Raw genomic sequence first — 20,395 nt, 5'->3', positions numbered from 1 at the left:
CATGAATGAAAAAAAAAAAATGCAGGTCTTTGTGAGATGATTGTTATTTTTCATTTCCTGGTGAATTTATCTTCAGTTGTTGCCGTTGCCATTACTCACTTTTAAATCCATCCACCCTAAAACTAAGCTAATGACTCACTGCTTTACATAAGAATGGAACTATAATATTATCTGTACCTCTGATTTATATTAATGCCATGAGTACCCTTAAACCCACTAAACTAACAAGAAAAGATGTGGTCTATGTTGAAAAAGTTTGGTGTGTGTTTGGTTCGGTTTTGGTTGTTTTATGTGTGGTTTTTTCTTTCCTTTTTTTTTTGTTTCTGTCAACATACCAGGTTCTTTAAAATTAAGTTACTACAAATGCATGAAGTTAGTTTGCTAATGTAGCTTAAAAAAAGATATAACTGGATCAACTTTAGTAAAATATATGGAGAAACAGATTTTTAAAGTGTTTATTTTTTGTAATTATAGCTTTGGAAAGTAAATAATTGTGTATGATACCTAGGCCATTACCCACCTCCACTGGCTAAACTCACTGTTTTATAAACCTATGACTTTACAAAATATCATTGTGGAACTTAATTGATACAACTTGGATACCAAATAGCTTTTTAAAGTGTGGCTTGAACTTAATAATTTGGAGCAGATTTAGGCATGAATTAAAAGTGATATGAAATAGCAGAAATGTATGCCTTCTGTCATTGAGAAACATCCGCTTGTAATATGGAGTAATTCAGCATGGACTTAATGAGACAGTGTTTCTAAAGATTGGAATATAGCTAAATTTAAAAGAAAAAAAAATTCTCTGTATGTTAAGTGGGGAAACAAAAGTCAGGAATATTGATATTTTTAATATATATTTAGCTTTGAAGGATAGAGTACCTGAGGAAATCAAACTTTTCAGCTTTTTTTTTTTTTTTTTGTGTTCACTGGATGAGAGTGTTTTGTCTTTATTCCCGTGACCAGGCTCCTTTTGAGCTAAATGTTAAATTAGACTTTTATATTCCATCTTTCTTTAAATATAGTCATTAACAATCAGTGGTAAAGGATGGGGGAAGAGTAGGGGATCTCCATGCTTCCCAGCAATCTAAATGTATCATAAGGTCAATTCAAAACAAGACACCCAAACTGAGGATGCATGCTAGGATCAGAGAAGTATTCAGTGTCATAAAGGGAGGAGAACACATGGTTGGATGACTTCTAAATTAAATCGGAAATTTTCCCAAGACTTAAAATTAACTATTTCTGTATTTGTATATAATTTTAATAATTTTAAATGTATGAGATTTTTTTTGCCGTTTCTGCAAAATTTAATTGAATGTTTTCATTTTGTGCTTTGTTTTGTTCAAGTTCCCTTCAGAAAAGAAGAAATGTGGATCTTGTAAAGTTTTCTTGCACCGGGAGGCAAATTTCACAGAACAGTGAGTTAAGCATGCTGATACTTAACATCTTGAATATTGAGGATAAGGAAACCTTGGGCCAGAAGTTTTCTAGAATTTGTATAGACTTGCTTATTTTAAGAACTATTGGGCATGTAGAAGGTCTGGAAAAAGGTGATGTATGTTATAGCAGAATATATAACCACTTTTACATTTTTGCTTAGGTTTTTTTTTTTTCTGAACTAATGAAAATAAGAAAATCCAATCTTTCAACCTCATTTATTTTAATATCCTTTTTTAGACTGCAGTATTTTGAGTTTCTAAGGTTAGATTCAGATGTTTTTTAAGAGTTAGCTCTTTTGACAGCTGTAAGGAGCGTATTCCTGACAAACGCTGCCCAATTTGTTAGTGCTCATAGCTCCATGAAATATCAGGAAATAAAATGTATTAAATATTTTACTGGAAGAGTTTAGAAGTCTTGTGCAGTCAGTTGTAAACAAAAGTTTTTTTCATATTCTGAAGGCATGTCTTGTTTGAAGTTACACATATTAATTTAAAGGAAATACTGGGTGTGAAAATGAAGCTTGTGCACAAATGAGGTTTTGTGGGGGGTTTTGTTTGTTTTGGTTACTTTAAGTGAGAATAAAGAACACTTGAGCTATTGCTCCTAAATACATGCAATAAAAGTTTTTGTCTTTTTAACTAGATGCAGGGTAGGAAAGAAGAAAACGCATGTATGCAAGTCATATCCAAACTCCATAGTAATAGTAGTAGTGTTTTAGTAGGTAGTGTCTGAGAGGAAAGAAGATGTCTGGAGTTCATTAGGAATGGGAAATTATTTTTTGTTCTTCAAAATTTTTGTGAAGAACAGAGAGATCCAAAGGAGAAAAACGTGTGTTCCTGGTTGATTTTATTAGTACTTTAATAAAGCATTGCACTGTATGACTTGGTATTTTTTTTTTTTTTTTTTTTTTTTGCTTTCAGAAACTTTCACAGAAGAAAAGCCACCCATTATCTCTCCATATGGGGAAACCTTTATTTGTGACAACCCTAAAGATGCTATAGTAAGTTGAGAAGTCTTAATATAAATGGTCTGTCTTCACTTTAAACTTCATGTTATGTGTTTTATATTGCCCAGTACCTTCTCTGTCTTTAGGTACATATAGTGTAAATATTTGTGGACTAGTGAATTTCCTTAATCTTGAAATACACGTTATGCTGTTCAGTACTAATAGGAAGATAGGAATCTGTAGTGCGTGTTGGCCGTTTTTTTTTGTTGTGCTTTTTTCTTTTTTTTTTAAACAACATGGGACAGATAACTATGCCCAGAGCTGGCACATCAGTGTGAAACAGTCAGTTACAGGAATTGCAGACTATCTTGATGCCTCCCTTTTATTAGGTACAGTAGTATATTGTAATACTTGGTGCCTAAGTGAGGTTAAGTTGTGGCGAACCACTGCAGTTGACTAGTAATGGTAAAAGTGTTTTTTCTGTCTTTTGATAGTTGCAGATCAAGACTAGGCATTTCTACACAGGCTTGTGGGTATCCTATGAAAGCAGCTTACATATTAGTTTAGGTGATGTAATGGTTGCTTTTGGCCATACCCTCTTTAAATTCCTACATATGAAAGTTCTCAGGACATTCTTCATACATCCCCTAAACTTGCTGTATACCCAGAAAGTCACGTTTGCTGCAGGATTCCTGGTAGGGAATATTTTTGTTGGGGTCAGTAGCTAATGGTGTGAATGCCACAGATGGCATATGCACAGACTTCTGAATCGTGGAGATCTGAGAGGTAAATCAGCTTAGTTGAGGCATTCACCAAATGCTCTAAATGGCTCTTGCTTCTGTCTCAGCAGGATGCAGACCAGAAACTGTTAATTTTGTGATTACTTATACTTGTCCCAGCCAATCTCAAGCCACATTTAGAGAAAACAGGGAATTAATCTTAGTTTGAGTCCTGGTCTTCACTCTAATATTTCACTTTTTAAATTGTTGACTAAAATGAAAGCTACTCAGACAGGTGCTAGGATTTTTTTCCCCCAATTTTAATTTGTTAAGAATTGTTCAGTCAAAATAAATGGTTCAAATTTCATCCTTTAATAGGAGTGGTTTTAAAATTATAGAAATGATAGCTGCTTTTGGTGTGTACTTTCTTTTCTTTGGAAATACGTTGTTCCTTTTTTTTTGTTTGTTTTTGGCTTTTTAAGGAGGTACACATAAAAGTCATGTCTTGTTTCTCCTTCTAGTGCTTGTTATCTGCCCACAGAAGTGACTTCTTAGCTTTTGTTTTCTTTCCTTGTCCTGTCTATGTCAGTTGTCTGTCTGTGCCAGTCTTTCTTTTAAAAATTCCAAATTTAAGTTCTTTGTAATTAGTTCAATAGCATAAACAGGTTTTCTAGGAAAAAAAAAAAATAATCTTAGCCTTTTTGTTAATACTTGGCATTATTTGTTATATATCATTGAAATGTTTGGGTTATAAAAAAGCATACCCAGGAAGGTGGTCAGCCGTCTTTCTTTATCTTACAAAGGCACCATATACAAAAATACCATGCTGTTAAACTGGATTAACTGCTTGAAATAAAATGGCTATTTCTACTGGTTGTAGAATCACAGTTAATGCAGTGTATTATACTTTCCTTGACTGAAGATTTGGATTTTATCACTTTCATGTAAGTGAATGTTTTTTTGAGTTATAATTATCACATGCCTCTTGGAAACCTCATAGTTAATCTTAGATCCATTAGAACTTAATTGTAGACAAAGGCTGTAAAGAAGAGCCATAAAACAAAGGTCCTAAGGTACATTACATTTTCAGGTTTTTTTTTCCAGTAGGTGTTAAGTATCCTAGGAACAAATAAGAAAGTTTAGGTAACATTGTAAAGTACCTGAAATTTTAGGGCTTGTAAGTGCTACTTCATTTTAAGATAACCTCCCATGAGAATATGGTTTGGCTGTATACAAGGAAGTGCAGTAAATTCTTGTACTGACTGACTGGCTGAAGCTTGTTCTAAGGGCTTATAAGTTGGCCGTAGCCCTTCTACCTGTTTCACTGTTGTAAAGGAAAGGCTTCCCTAGGCTTTTATAAAGGAGTGCCTGTAGAAATAGGGAATGAGTCACTACACACTGGAGCTAAGTGAGCATGAAAGTACAGGGAATTAAGGTTATAAAGAAAATGTGACTTTGACTGGGTCATGAAGAAAGACACCTAGAAGCAGAGACCTCTATAAAAGGCAACCTGAAGAAGGAACATATTTTTTTATAATGTTTAAAAAAATACAAAAATCCAGATGTTTTAGAGTTGATTTATTATTGTGTCCAACTGAAGAGCCAAGTATATTAGAATTCCTTCATGGAAAAACTGAGTTCTAATGAGTTCAGGCCTCTAGAGTGAAGTCTTGGCTTTTTTGTTGCTGTGGACTGTCAGACTAAATTAAGGTCAGGAAACTGTGAGCTCCTAAGCATTGTGATACTGTGGAATGCTGGCCAGATTGCAAGTCTAGTCACTTTAAAATAAGAATCTCTAATATTTTAAAAGGAGGAATTTACCTTTATGGACCTGTTATAAAATTGTATTGCCGAGCTATGATTCAAGAATCAACCTGAGGAGTACTGTGTGACATTAGATTTAATAGAAGATTAAGGTAGTATTTCTTAAGGAAGTTGCCTGTCCTGAATGGCATTGGGTCTTTTTTTAATGTAGCCTTAGTCCTGATACTCTTCATGCAGTCTGTGTTTTAGCATTCAGTTTTCCTAACTTGCTGTTGTGATCAACAAGACTACCTATTAGAAAAGCATAAACCCCCAAGTACATCTGAATTACTTTCGCATGGAAAGCAGAGAATTTTTATACAGGGCTGCAAGTAGGGAGTTCCATCTGTCAGAGATCCGAGAAACTGGATTTCTTCCTTAAGGGTAGGTACTTCCTATGCATAAGTACAGTAAGTATTTAGAGACAGTTTCTGTGTAATATATATACCTGTCTTTTAAGAAATACTTCTTTCTGTAAAGGTGTCTGCAGGAGAAAATGCTGCTATTAACTACCTTTGTGTAATACAAAGATTTACAGAGATTTGCAGGAGGTGCGAGATGAGACTTTTGTCTCTTACTGAGTGAGCATCTTGCTGAGTAATTCTGTAAACAACACATTGGAAATACTTGGGATTTAATTTGGGTGAAATATATGTCCTCGTGAGCAAATAGAGCTCTCTTTCCATGCAACCTGTCTTTGTGGACTTCTGTGTTTTAAAATCTACTGGCAATAGAAATGCATTTCTTGGTTATTACTTGGAAGTTCTTGGGTTTCCCTGAATTCACTTGCCCAAGTGCTGATGACTGCAGAGTGGACACAAGCAGGACATCAAGCTGTTACCATTCATGAGAGGGAGGAAGAGGAGCTACCACATAGCTTCAGGGGGTATAGTTTGCAGTTGCATCCTGATAAGCAAATGAAGATAAAGGATACTGACCATCCTTACTCTGAAGATGTTTCTTGGGTGATGGTGTTAGCCTCTTGACTGTTGGGTAACAGTGGGACGTTGCCGTTTCCCCTCCTTTTGAGAGATTCAACTAAATCTAAGCATTTGATAAACAGTGGACAGGTTGCTTTTGAGTTTTATATTTAGCTTGTTTGCGAGGTGTAGGGATGTGATTTTGTTTTTGTTTTTTTTTTTTATTTTTGCCTAATCCTTCGTGCTGCAACATAGAACATAGTGTGGTGTGAGTGGTGTTTGCTGTTGGGTTTTGGTGTTTTTCATAATATCGCTGGCTGGCAGAAGAAGGCACTAGGTTTATCCTAGCGGTAGCATGTGATTTCCACAATTTTTGCTATAGTGCACATATACCCAGCTTTGGGCTGTGTGGGTTTTTTAAGCTTGCTTTTTCATGGTGCCAAGGTATAGCCCTCAAGTACAAGATGAGTTACTGCTGCTCAGAAAACAACTGGCAATGGTTGTGAAAGCTTATCTTCTTTCTGCCACCATTCAGCTTCGTGACATAACGCATCAAAGATTAAATGAGCAAATTAAAATGCTTCCGTTATAAAGCACAAGATGTTCATTTTAGTTTGTTTTTTTTTTAAAGAAAGACAGGTATTGAGAAGCTTAGTAATGTAGTATGATTGTCAGATCAAGTTTAGGAAGTGTGAAATGTAGTATTCTTGAACCGTGTTAACCTTGACATTTTGTACACTGCAAGCAGCTTGTGATAAAGATTTCTAATGAACATTAATAAATGTGCCTTTTAGGAAGAAGAGCTCGTAAGGAAAATGTGAGATATATTTGATAAGGCTGAGTTCAGTGTTACTGTAGGAATTTGAATTTACCATTATCTTTAGTGTACTGTGAAGGCTTTACCTTTAATTCAGAGAAGTATTGATATGATCAATAGGCTAGCAGTTGCAAATCATAAATGGTATGCTTAACCTACATGCAACATGTGGCTCTTGAGCTTAGAAAATTTCAGAGTAAAAATAATACTCAGTTGTGCCTCAAGAAAAATCAGAGGACTGATACTTCTACGCGCTGAATTTCTTTATCTAATTTGTGCCAGATTTTGGACTATGCTCAAATGTTTTATGTGAGTAGTAGTATTTAAAATTGAAGTATTTAAAGTAACATATCTTATTAAAAGTATGAACTTTCAAATGCATATTTTTAAAAATGTGGCAGAGCTTTGCTAGTTAGGTGGTTCATGTGTGTCTGCAGTAATTTAAGCATCACTTAACTACTTCAGTACAAATATTGGTTACAATATATTTCTTTTCTAGGAGCTTCATAGAAATGAATTCCTGGCTTGTGAAAATAAACTGGATTTGGGAACGAATGAAGAACATTCTTACAAGAATCGATGGTATAATAAGAGTTATAGAGAAATAAAAAATGTAAAGAGTTACTGATGTCGCAACTAGATCTGCCCATGGCAGGGGGGCTGGAACTAGATGATCTTAAGGTCCTTTCCAGTGCAAACCATTCCTTAATTCTGTGATCTCAGCTTCTGAAGGTGAAACTATGACTGTATTTATTTTGTTCTATTGAGCCTTTACTGTATGCTACAGAAGGCAAAGTTTGACTGTGGTTATCACAAGGGCTAAACTCATTATAAACATATTTGTAATATGTCTTACCAGTATTTGTTCTAATTGATAATTTCATGTATTTGTGCATCATAGCAGTACATTGAGTAAAATGCACTTTCTCTTTCTAGTTCCTTTAATAATCAGGAAGAGAAGACAAAGGAATTTGCAAAAAATGAAACCCTGCCTCAAGAAAACAAATCATTAGCACTGGAAGAATCTGAAAGTGAATCTGTATATTCTATTGTGGAACAATGTTCTTTGCCTTCAAAGAAAAAGAAAAATAAAGCCAAAACACACTCAACATCATGTAGTAAGATAAGAAGTGGAGATTTAGATTGCTCAGTCAGTGAACAAATATATTTTCAGCAATTTGATGGCGATCAGACTTCGTTTGGAAATGAACCAATAACACCGTATGCTTGTTTTTATGGACCATCAGTAAAGAAGGCTAAAGCAGGATGGCTGGATAAATTATCCCCTCAAGGGTATGGCATTTGCAGTCATTACTGTATAATTGTGGAGATGTATGTTTGCGTGACAGATGTTAAGTTTGCATTTGGTCACTGATTACTATTTTTGGTGGGAAAGCAAACTGTTTTGTTGCAAGAGGATGGGGCTATTCACATTTTATAATGATGTTACCTAGTCTAAAGTTTATTTATGAGGTGCATTCAGAAAAAGTATTTTTTTTAAAAACATTAATCACTACTTACGAGCTGTTGTGGAAAATGCAGAAGTAGTTTGTACCAGTATTTCCAGTCTGTACATTTTTGCTGATTATCTGTGGGTCACAAAGTAAGTGAAAACAAGCTCTCATTTTGAAAAACTGCTTTACCAATTTGGCCATGGATGCATAAATTAATAATTGGTATGAGTGGAGATCCTGTTGGTTTCAGCATTGTATATATGAATTGAGCTTTGGTTTAGAAATGTATCTGGGGTGAACTGTCTCCAAGTTGAAGTTTGTTGATTTTCCTAAAGTTTGAGGGGAGAAATCTGAGCCCAAGTCTTGCTTTAAGGTTTCAAATAATGGAGAGAGGAACACAATGGAAAGAGAATAGACTCTTTGCAACATTTTTAGGTTAAAAAAACCCATCATGTTTCATTTCTGTCATTTTTTTTAAAGTTACATTAATTATTTTAACCTATTTTAAATTCCAGCCCTTCTTAGAGTGTTTTATGCTAAAGAGCACTCTATTACCAGATCTTCCTTTTGTAAATGTAAACTCTGAACTTGTAACCTCCTCCTTAATCAACGGAATGGACTATTCTTTATTTTAAATTGTAGTTTCTTGTTTTGCAGTTCTTCTTAGGACTTTTTTCTGAGATCCTGTTTGTGTTGAAAGGGGCACAATATTACTTTTCAAGTCTATTTTAGATCTTCACTAGCACTTAGCCTCTAGAAATTAAAGCTGTTGTCCTTGTTAGTGTTCTGATACATCTACTTTACTTCTTAAGCCTTAGTAGTTCGGCATTCTTTGTTCTCAGGGCTATGTTTAGCTACACTGAAAGGTGATATTAAACTCCTTGGCCTAACTTTCATTATTTGCAGCTGTAATAATCATTGCTGCTCATCAACTAGTACAGGGATTTTTTTCAGTTTAGCGACAAAGTTAATGAATTAAATTGCTTGAAAATGCAACCTTGCTTGAGACTGCTAGAAGAAGCTGTATTGTACAGCAGTTTCCTTCCTTTTTTTTTTATTTTGGTCATTAGTCCTTTTTAAGAGTTCTGATTTAGCAAGTTTTAATTTCTTTGGTTTTGGCTTTGTGTTGATTCAGTGGTACTTTGCTGAAGCTGAATGACAAGTATTAAACCTGATTGGACAAGTATTATACCTGGTTGAATAAACCTGTTTTACAGTTATGGAATTTCGATTTTTTTCAAACCTTTTATTTTTTAAAAAACAGTTTCAGAAGTTGCATTCACATTTGTCTATTGTCCTTGTTGACTTTTGCTAAAGAATCAAAGAACAATTAAACATAGAGCCAAAAGACTTTCTGCCAATGTCATATTCATTTGCTGCAGTTAGCTCTAACTTTTGTTTTATTTCACTTACAGGACTTTTTTTTTTTTTTTTTTTTTTAAAGAACACATTTGGCAGTTTAGCTCATAGAATAATAAAAACTACAGTTCTTGATTCCAGTTGACTCATCTTGTACTATTTGAGAACAAAGTGTGAAGGCTTTAGATAAAGTACTGTGTGAGAATACATTGCTTGAAAAAAGATAATGAGTTAAGCACAAAATTTGTACTGTTCAGAATGAGTTGCAGAGTCATTATCCTTGAGGCAGTGATACTCCTTGGCTAAATTTCAAGGTCTTTTTCTTAAGCATGGTTTAATGAATGCTACGTTTTTTTATTTTATTTTTTTTTTCTCACAGTGCCATTTCACAAATAGCTGAAGACTTAAAGAAACCAACCAAAGGGGAAGGAAAAAAAAAATACATTTTTTTCATCTGTCAAAGCACTGCCATGTTGTTTCAGTCCCTACGAACTGCCATATTGTTTCAGTTCTACCCTCCACCCTTCTTTCTATAGAGCTCCCATTTACCGTTGGCACTCAGTGTTCCCTCTGGGGAATGAATATATGCTGTTTTCTTAAATTGCTACAAATTGTGCATTTAAAGTCCAGCTTCTCTTTTTAGTAACTTACTAGAAATTGTAAAGCTATTCAGTTTACTCACTTTGCATATGGTACTTAAATTCATTTTTTCCTCACTGCATCATCTTGAAGTTTATTGATATTTTAATGGAAAATAGATTTTACATTGGCCTTTCCAGGTTACGAAAAATGATGATTTATTGAAGTCATATAATTCAAGTTAATTAAGCCATAGCTGCTATTTGATTAAAGTTTTGATAAACTGTCACAGTCTACTAATCCTAAAGCAGAGCACTCATTTAGCAGGAAAGGAAATAATGGGAAAAGAGATGTTAGGGTGGAGTCTTGTTCTTTTTTAATTGTTTAATAGATTTTAGAATTGAAACTTCTATAGATCATAGCTAATAGGCTGTCAGCATTTTTAATGAGCATAACAGACTACTTAAAGTTCACCTAAAAATAATTATTTAGGAGGTCCTTATAGAGTGTGAGTTAATGGCAAACTGAAATAATCAAATGAGCTTCTCATTAATGATGCCAAGTTGAAAATGAAATTTCATTAAAAATGAAATTTTATGTTGTACTTGTTGAGTGATTTGGTGCGATTTGGAACACTTTGTTCCAGGCTACGTATTTATTGGCCTGGGAAGAGCATTCAGGAGATGTTGATGACTGGAGTTATCATGGTCTGTGAAGAGAGATGTCCTTCTCATAAACACAGCAATGAGATGGACATTTTAGATTCTCAGCTTTTGTTTTTGAAAACTATCTTGCAGAGCTTGTGAAACTTAAAGGTATGATCTGTGCACAGGATATTTCTTTTCCTCCAATAAAAATAGTCAGTTCTCATTAATTTCTTGAAAAATTACAGTTTGATCTGTCACTTCAGATAGAGCATGTGCGGAAGAAATAGAAAGAATGGAAACTGAATTTATTAAAAATGTGAAGACACTGATTTGTAAAAGAAGACCAGTAATACCAAACTTCTTATTTTTACATATTTTTATTATATTTGAAATCAGCATTCTCCTTTTGAAAAGATACAATAGAGATATATTTTAATTTTCAGAAGGTTTAGGCCCAAACACAGGAAACTAAACATGATTTTTCCTTTCTATAACTTGTGCTAGAGATGTTCTTTAAAGTCAGTGTTTTGTTTATAATTTTAATTGTATTAATTTTTCATTCACAGCAAATGTGTGTTTCAGAAGCGCTGGGTTAAGTTCAGTGGAGACAGCATTTCTTATTACAATAATGAAAAGGTGAGTGACATATCTTGGTCATGTTTGGAACAAAATGCATCTGTGTAATACACACATTACCATGGAGAAATTCAGAAATAATTGAAAATGAATATTCATCCTATATTAATGTTCAATTGCGAAATACTATGATGAGACACTATTTAATATTTTAAGGTGTGCTTAAGATCTTTATGTATTGTTCATCCTCTTATTTTCTAGAAAGGCTTGATATTCCTGACCTTTCAGGTAGATATCATCATAACTTCTTACTTATTGAAGGAGTGACATTTCTGCATTCTGCAAAACAGAGCAGGTTCACACAAAACGTGTTTTAAGATATGCAGTGGTTTTTTGATGGTGTTCACAGAGTGTCTTGTCATAGGAAGCCAGCATGCTGGAGACTGAGATAGATTAGATGTGGTATTGAAGACCTTTTGAAAATCGAAAACCCCCTACACTTATTTACCCTTTAATAAAAAAGTCTCTTTCCTGGTTGTTTTCTAGCAGTAATGACACATGGGTGGACTAGGTTGTATTTGAAATGGTCTGTTTAAAATCAGCATAGGCCTGTGATGTCACTGGCTTTTCATCGTTTCTATACCCAAGAGGACTAAATCGTACTGAAATTTTTGCAGTCTTGTGAGTTGCTTTAAGTATTTCAGTTCTGATATGTGATACAAAAATGGATTTTTAAATAATTGTTTAGAAAAAGTCTTAATTCTTTTGTGAAATTGACTGATTTCACCTTTTGATGCTAATTTTTCACAACGGAAACTACATTGGGCATATCTTGTTTGACACCTTTAAACTGCCTTTTTTTCTTTCTAAACATGGCCTTTGGGCTTTTTTGGAAAGATTTTTTCCCCCTCCCTTTTATTTAGTACACTTCGGACCACTACAAAATTCTTTCTTTGACTCTATGTGTAATTGATTTCTCCTCTTGAAAGAAATTAAGAATTTCTTAATCTCAGAAGTGATAGGTGGTTGTCTAATATGTGTGTTTAGTGGAGTTGAGGTTGTATTGCATGTGTGTTATTTGAAATGCTGGAAAGCATTTCCTGTTGAAGATGTTTATTAAATTGGGAACAAAATATAATTTCAGGTAGAAGTTCCCAAGCAGTATGCTAGGTGGTGATCATTAATGAGTCCTATAGATGCTTTATAATATGCACACTCTTAATGGAATTTTAGGAGATTATGAGGGAGGTAGAACTGGTACAGGAATAGGCTGTTCATTTCCTAAGGGGGCAGACAAATGGAGAAAAAGCTCAAAAAAGTATTTACATTGATGTTTGTTTCATGTTCCCAATCCGTAGGCACAATCTGGTTATGCTTGCTTGCTTTGCTTCGGTCACCATGAAAGACGTGATTTTGTAGGTGAAGGGAGCAATAGAATAACATTTGGATTACAGTAACAAAAAATGTTACCCTTTTGTGATATTCATCCTAAGGCTTCAGAGGAGCAGAAAAGCAGGGTTAGTTAGTTGAAAAATAGAGCATTGGGATTTGTTTCACATTGTCTGTAGCATAATTATGGAAAGACATGCTAATACAGAATTTTAAATCTTGTATCTGCAATGGGGATTTTTCTTTTTTTTTGAAGGTCACTTGGAGCTCAGTTACTCTAGAATAGTACTTTTGATGCATTCGTCTATGATAGGAGATTCCAGAAATCTTGCCTTCAGTTCAGGGGAATATTTAGTGTGTCACACAATGCATAGAAAGCTACTAACTCTGCACTGTGTATTTAAATGTTCTCTGTGATGGGTTGGAGTATCAGAAGCTTGCAGAAGGCTTGAAAGAATGCTGGTTGGTCTGTATTTGTATACAGTTTGACCAAATCTGTGTGTTTTATTTGAGTTACATATTCCTGCAACTTTGTATGTCTGAGAACTGTGAGGCCTAAACCAGTACCAGGATTTGAGAATTTGGTGAAACTTGGACTAGCTTGCAGATAGGAAGAATACAGTTGGCTACCAGCAGTTCTCAGCATACAGTGGGATTGTGTTGGATGAGCAGCAATGTTACTAGGGAACATGAGTTTTTGGTGCAGTAGTCTCTGCTCGGTCACTATTCCCATGCCTAGTGTATTCATATTGCCTGCTAGATGGATACCAGCATGTTCCTGCTGTTGCTTGTGTGTTGTTGCTTTGACATTGTAAGCAACTGTTTGCAGATCTGCCAAGACCTCCATGCAGCTCAGAAGCTGATTCTGGTAAAAGACAGGGATAGTATTGCAGTTCATTGAAAGGCAGTGGGTACCTCCTCCTAGCTACATGGCTAGCTGTGTATATATTTAAATGGGGAAGTTGTTGTTTTAACTTTAGATCTTAATGTCAAGTTCCGTCTATTCTAATGTCCTTTGTCCTTTGTCCAAGGACGTTCCTACACAGACAAGCATGTTATACTTTTGGTTTCACATACCAATCAAAAGTAGTTCTCAAAAGGAAATGAATCCATACTTGGGTATTTTTCTGATTATTGCAAACAGAAAAGGGTAGACTTGGTGGAATGAAACTGTTTATTTTACCCAGAAACACTACCTATTAAATAGTTCTATTTGTCTTTGAAATTAGGAACTTGAGAGGAGTGAGGTTCTCAAGAAGGGGAAGTTTGTTACGTGGCTAATGAAGAGTGAAACAAGTGGAGGATGGGGAGGGAAGGCACAGAGGGCAGCATTACTGAAAATGTGTACTTAGACCATCTAAATGCTTCTCTAAATTATTTAAACCTTAATTTTCTAAATATTTCTCTAACTTGATCTAGTTGTGCATCAACTTCTAATTAATAAAGACTATATATCTGAATATATAAAAAAATACTTAGTCTTCTACAAAAAGCATCTGACATAGGAAAAGTTTTTGTTTGAATCTGTGATGCTGCTCATTTCTACATACATGGTCCAGAGCAGATATATGTGGTCAGAGCAACATCCTGTCTGGTTTTGTCTCAATGGACTGTGGTTAACTGAAGTGAGAGCAAACTGAAGAGGGGAAGGTAGAATTTGAGAATTCTTTTCAGCTACCCAGTATGTACAGTTTTTTTTTGGAATTTCTTCCTGCTTTTGGCAGAACTCTGGTGCTCTAACATGCACTTTATAGTAAGACTAAAACTGCTGGTTATGTTGAAATTTTAAAGTAAAAATAATCTAAGGGTCCCTAAGATTTACAATTCACAAATATATTAGTGATTTAGGAAAATGGCTTGCCGTTTCATGTAGAAGAACTTAAGTATTTTGTTGTGTTATTTTGTATGTGAACATCACAAAGAGAAAAATTCACTGTGAAAACAGGTGGATCATTGTCATTCTTGAAGTAGATCATTAAGCAATCTGTTGTGGAAGAAAAGTCAAAGCAGTGCAAAATGGTGTTTTCCAGAATCTTATATCCCAACTCTGAAGCACAATTGTCAAGGAGTGACATTGGGCTGTATTTGAAAATAAAAATTTTCATCACAGCAGTTGTTATCAAAACCTCATTTTTCTTTCCCCACTAGGAAGTTATGTTAGGGAATTATTTTAGGAGCCCTAAAACTAGTGTACACCTCTCAGTGCCAGAAGCAGTATTAGTCAGGTTCTTGGCTGTGTGTGTGTGTTTTTCTTTTCTGTATTCTTAAATAATTCACTTAATTTCTAGTCTGAAGTATTTCAAGCACAGAAATTGTGTCTTCATCAACAAGAGCTTTTTAATAGGAGTCATTATTTTTTTCATGGGACAGAAGCTGCTGCAGAAAAAAGGTTGAGAAATTAATAACGGTTTAAACTGTGTTTGAAAATAAGTATGCCTTGGAAAACCAAGCTTTAGAAGGGATGATTGTTTAAATAGCAAAACCAAAACTGTGTTTAGCTTAAAAGGAAACTGAGTTTGGTTTTGGCTTTTTTTTTTTTTTTTTAAGCAAATAAAATAAGATAGCTGTGTCTGCCAGCAGTGTGAATTGCTCTCTTACAGTACCAAATACAGCCAGTAGATGCCCGCAGACACCATAATATAATTATATCTGAACACCGTTAAAAACAGCATATGCGATGTTTGCTGTGCTATTGTGAAGGATTGGCACATCTAACCTTATTAACAAATATGTTAAAATCTCTATTCTAACAGGTATAACCATAATGAAAATAGATTTGCAAAGTTTAGATCATTCTGAGTGACTTGAGTAGTTATGTGTAATTAGAGTAGTATGTTTACTTCTGCTGTATTTCGATAATTCTATTTGCTAAACTACATTCACTTATGTATGTTAGTACCTTAAAGTGACACAATGTTAAGAGTGAATTTGGTGAAAATCAGTAGTATATTAAACTCAGTAAACAACAACAACAAAAAAGATCCTTCATGCTAGACATTCACAGTGGTTCCTTAAGTCCTTGTATAAAGTCTATTGTAAGAATTTATACTTCAGAAGGAAAGTTACTGCGGTACAAATTCTTTAGGTGGAGCTGACTCTTGGACTATTACTGCATCAGAGAATAAATCTTAGCAGTATATCTGAGTTGTCTTTGTCAGAAAACCAATTGATCAAAGCATGGTGGGGACAGGATCAGCATCGTTAACTCTGAAATCCAGGAATTCTGCAGAAATATTTATAATACGTTGCACGTCTGCTGAGCACTGCACCCCACCTGACCCCTAACCCTTGGGAATACTTAAGTAAATCAAGTTGAAAGACAAGTTATGGTAGAGAAAGTACTTATAGCAGGTCCTTTTTTCCTTCCTTTTGTGTTCAGTTGTCCTGATTCCTAGTTGGAAATCGGCAAATATTGGTTTCCTCCTACCTTACAGAGTAGGAAAGTACATACCTCATCCAAACTTGAGGATACTTGTTAGTAGTGACAGGGTGGTGGATTTTTCCAGAGTCCAGAGACTCCTTTGAGTTCAAAATTGGGGATAAAATCAGTTAGTTTACCTTTTTTTATTGGCTAGCCGCTGGAGTGGGGAAGGAACAGAGGAATTCTTTGGAATTTTCTGCAAGGAGAAGGCACAACTTTTTCCTTTGCCTGATTCTATTTTATAAGTGTAATTATATATATATATTCTATTTTGTTTTTAAATTATGGTCTGTGAGATAGTCTGTGTAATTTACTTTAGCATAAACTTGTAAATTTAAGAGAGCATGGTATGCTGTGTTACTAGTGCCATGAGACAATTTATGAAGTATTTTATCGAGTATATGCATTCTATCTCACAGTGGGATTTGACTCTGTTAGAAGCCAGTACATGTGCATAGACCCATAACAGAGAAGTTGGTGATGTGTAGGTAGTGGTTTACTTATTGATGCAGTTTCATTAATAGCATGGTGAACTTCTAGGAGCACAGCCTTTGTATGTGAACTTCCTAAACATTGAGGTGAGTAGAGACTTTTAGCATTCCATGAGAGTTATTAACTATATCTGTTGCATTTTTATTATAGGAAATTTTCTCAAAGGGAATAATACTGCTCTCTGCTATAGCAACAGTAAGAGTTCATGGGGATAATAAATTCGAAATTGTCACATCCCATAGGACTTTCGTCTTCCGTGTAGATAAAGAAGGTAAGTAGAACATGTGTAATTCCAGTGATTGCCAAAAGGCCATATAATCACTGCTGATAAATTATATTTGTAAAATATAATGTGTTACATTGCTAGAGATATTTCTGGAATCCAGCTGTTTTGGGCTCATAAAATGAAACTGGAGATAACTGTAAACTTTGTAAGAGCAACTGAAATTGTCAGGGAATGGTTTTTAAAAACATCAGAATGAGAATACTGTTTTTCAACTCTTCTGCCTCCTCCCTCATCTTTCCCAAAGATGGATTTGTCTGGATGTTCCTCAAGACTCACTGGCAGCTCTTACAGCTTTTAAGCTCTCAGCCATCTGCTCCGAGTCACCGCTTGATATAAAATTGACAAAGAGCAACAATGAAGTTGATGGTTGGAGTGTGATGCTGTGATCGAAGGAAACCTGTTTTTTTCTGCGTGTCTTTATTTATTGCCTTATACAATATTTTCTGCCATGTGTTGGTAGAGAATACAAGTGTATGTTGTACTAGGGAAGTTAGTGTGCCTTCTAATGTAATGCTATATCAACCTACATTTGTAATATGTGGAACCAATATCAGTGCATGTATGACTTATTTGTGGAAACAATCAAAAATGAACACCTAGAAGAAAAAGATATGCAGTATGTATTTACAGCAGTACATGCCAGACACATTATAGCTAAGGGTCTCTCAGCATTTCCATTATCAAATCCCATTTTTGTGGGTTAGAACTTTGTTGTAAACATTTGCTGCAGGCTGTAACAGGAGTGCAGCATCAGTGAACAAATCCTGCTTATCAGGTTTGGTTCAAATAATGTCGGTCAATTTTGTGTTCTTAGCTGGGTTTAAAAGTAATACTTTTATTATTTTTGCTTTTCTCTTCCAAATTTGTTTGTTTTTTTTTTAATAAACTGGAACATAGCCATCTTAGTGCAATACGTTTTGTAGGGCTGTAATTTGTTTTATGGACTGTTGCCTTTGAACACCATAAAAATGTTTACAGCTTACACTGACTTATAAAATCTATTCAGAGCAGCCACTTGTTATACATGAAATTGCATTTTCATTTAGCATATAAGCATCTTTGGACACAGTGGCCTGTCTGTAAAGCTGCTCGCTTAAGGTTAGAAATATGTGCTGTATGAGTGATTTGGTCCTTACTATATCCAGAGCTGGATGATATGTTCATAGTAAATTATGTAGATAACTCAGCTTGCTTTCAGTATATTCACAAACTGTGACTTGATGATATTCCTTCTTTGTTTTTGTGGTGGTGAATTTTTCTGGGACTGTTCAAATTGTACTGTACTTCTTTTCAGTGATTCTAAAATTGAGACTTTTATATATATTTCATCCCGTGGATCTTAGTAACTTTCATTTCTTTCTCCTGGAGTATCAAAATAAAGAATGATATCATTGTCTTCATTGACCTGTGTCCCTTGGTGCCAGTGTTGGTCTGCAGCCAGTGGATTATAGCGCTCATTTTGTTTGCTTTCAGTGCTCTGACTTGTTATTTTTTGGATTGATTTAAATTTGTGGTGGGGCAAAATTTAAGTAGTTTGAGGACAGCAATGAGTTAGAGCATGATCTGCTCAGATGCAGCATGATTTGCTTTAACTGGAGTAAAAATCCATTAAAAAAAAAACAGACCGCCATACTTTTAGAGTAATTTGGTGCCCTCAGCTACACTGAAGCATTTGAGTGTTCTTTTTAAAGTAGTTTAAAAGGATGTGTATGAAAACAAAACTTCTAAGAGGAGCACTGGAATGACCTTCCCTAGTCTGTCTAGTGCTAGTCTTTCAGGCTGCTATCTTCTTCATCTTTGGACTGTTTTCAGATGCTTAAATTTGTGTAGTTTTTCCTTTTTTTTTTTTTTTTGGTTGCATGCAACATGTATGAAGCAAGCATATTAAAGGTGTAACAGTGCTCGTTACAGTTTTTGACACTGATTGTGTCACCTTTATATATGCTGTGGTTAGAACTTCCCTTCCTTCCTTGCACCCCCTCACTATATTTTGACCTGTATCTTTCAGCGCAAGAGTTCAAATATTCATGATGTTCCAATTGCATGGGGCACGACTTAATTCATTCAGAGTATTCAGCATTAAAGTATATTGGTCTGAGTCCAATGAAATACCTGAACATAGTGAATGAGACTGGAACTTTATTACTTCACTTGTGTTCATGTGTTTGTAAGATGTTAAATTAATAATGCATGCAAAGTTACTCAAACATGCATTTTCTTGATTACTCAGTACCCTTGACTATATGAAGCTTAACTGCTACACCTTAAGGGAGTAGATTGTAAATTGCCAAAGTTTTTGCTTAAAAGCATGATGAAACATAGAGTAACATTGGTGATGGCTTGCCTCTTCAGTGATGGATGATATTCAGGCTCCCTGGTTTTTGCTTACATAATTCCTGTAGTTCTTTCCCATTGATTTGCCTTCCAGAAGGTGGGCATGCCACCTGTCTACTACTTCATTCTTTAAGCAGTCTGGAACTAAGCATCTTTGAACTAGTAGTCATGATTTTAAGAATCTTGACGATCAGTTTGTACAACTTTAAATTTGTGTGGTGTTTGCTGGGAGTTGATTGAATGTCTTTGCTAACATCTCCACAGATACGGACTTTGACATTATTTTTATTTTACACCCTGCTCTTCAAAGTGTATGTTTTCTCTGATGTGATATAGCTATACTATGAACCAGCACAGCATACTAGGAAGACCAGCAAACCAGTGTGTAGGAAAAATGGAGCTGATGCTTAACCATGTCTTTTTTTTTTTTTTTTTTTCTTGTTTAGAAGAAAGGAATGACTGGGTTAATATGTTGCTCAATGCCTTGAAATCACAGTCTGATAATAACTCTCAGTCTCGAACTTCTGTTGCCCCTGAGAAAAGCGGGTATCTTGAGCTGAAGGGATACAAAGCCAAAATCTTTATTCTACTTCAGGGGAGTACTGTGTGGATCTGCAAAAATGAGCAGGTAAATTTTTCATATGCTTTTTGTGAATGCTTATAAAGATGGTTTAACTGGTGAGTTGGAAATTGGTGGCTCTTTGTGACTAAGTGTATTTCAATATAAATGCATATCTCTTTCTATGTAGTACTTTATTGCTGCAATTCTCAGAAAGCTTCAAAAAGCAGGTAAAGTATCATTATGTCTATTGTAAAATGGAAAAAACCCGAATATATAGTGAGGTGAAGTGAAAAGCTCCAAGTGTCACAACAGGTTAGAGTCAGAGTTGGGATTAATTGACTCTGAAAATGTGTGCTATAAGCACTCTGCTAAATCAGAAGGCTTATTTTGTGCACTGGTTTAACTGTCCTGTAATACAGTGCTATGGAAAGTGTGCTATACAGAAGTAGATTGTGATATTTAAGTATTATTTCAGGTAAATGTTCAAAACTGATGTTCTTTGTGTTTTTAAGAACCTAGATTGGCCAGTCTCTGTTGTGCACTGTAGTATTTTAAACAAATTCATCTTAAAAAACATGATGTAGGCCTGTCATTTCAGCTTTCTGTTTTGTTTTGGTCATGACTATATTATCGTATAAACCAGTT

The 20,395-nt window shown here is 34.9% G+C and overlaps 1 protein-coding gene and 1 long non-coding RNA gene across 2 annotated transcripts in view; both read left to right on the top strand.

The window, feature by feature from the left end:
* Positions 1–20,395, top strand: part of LOC133278334 (uncharacterized) — a 440,517-nt gene that overhangs the window by 87,615 nt on the left and 332,507 nt on the right. The gene's annotated exons all lie outside the window — the stretch shown is intronic.
* The window catches only part of ARAP2 (ArfGAP with RhoGAP domain, ankyrin repeat and PH domain 2), a 118,594-nt gene that overhangs the window by 5,418 nt on the left and 92,781 nt on the right, over positions 1–20,395 (top strand). The window contains exons 2-8 of the mRNA XM_061470933.1: positions 1,354–1,424; positions 2,367–2,446; positions 7,151–7,233; positions 7,588–7,944; positions 11,257–11,326; positions 16,719–16,839; positions 19,635–19,816. Coding sequence (XP_061326917.1) covers positions 1,354–1,424; positions 2,367–2,446; positions 7,151–7,233; positions 7,588–7,944; positions 11,257–11,326; positions 16,719–16,839; positions 19,635–19,816 — 964 coding nt within the window. The remainder of the gene's footprint in view (positions 1–1,353; positions 1,425–2,366; positions 2,447–7,150; positions 7,234–7,587; positions 7,945–11,256; positions 11,327–16,718; positions 16,840–19,634; positions 19,817–20,395) is intronic.

Source organism: Pezoporus flaviventris, unplaced genomic scaffold, assembly GCF_033815535.1.
Source record: "Pezoporus flaviventris isolate CSIRO_AGI_PZ_B2104156 unplaced genomic scaffold, CSIRO_AGI_Pfla_v1 ptg000002l, whole genome shotgun sequence".
NCBI classification, from domain to species: Eukaryota; Metazoa; Chordata; class Aves; order Psittaciformes; family Psittacidae; genus Pezoporus; species Pezoporus flaviventris.
This window is presented reverse-complemented; position numbering and strand designations above follow the sequence as displayed.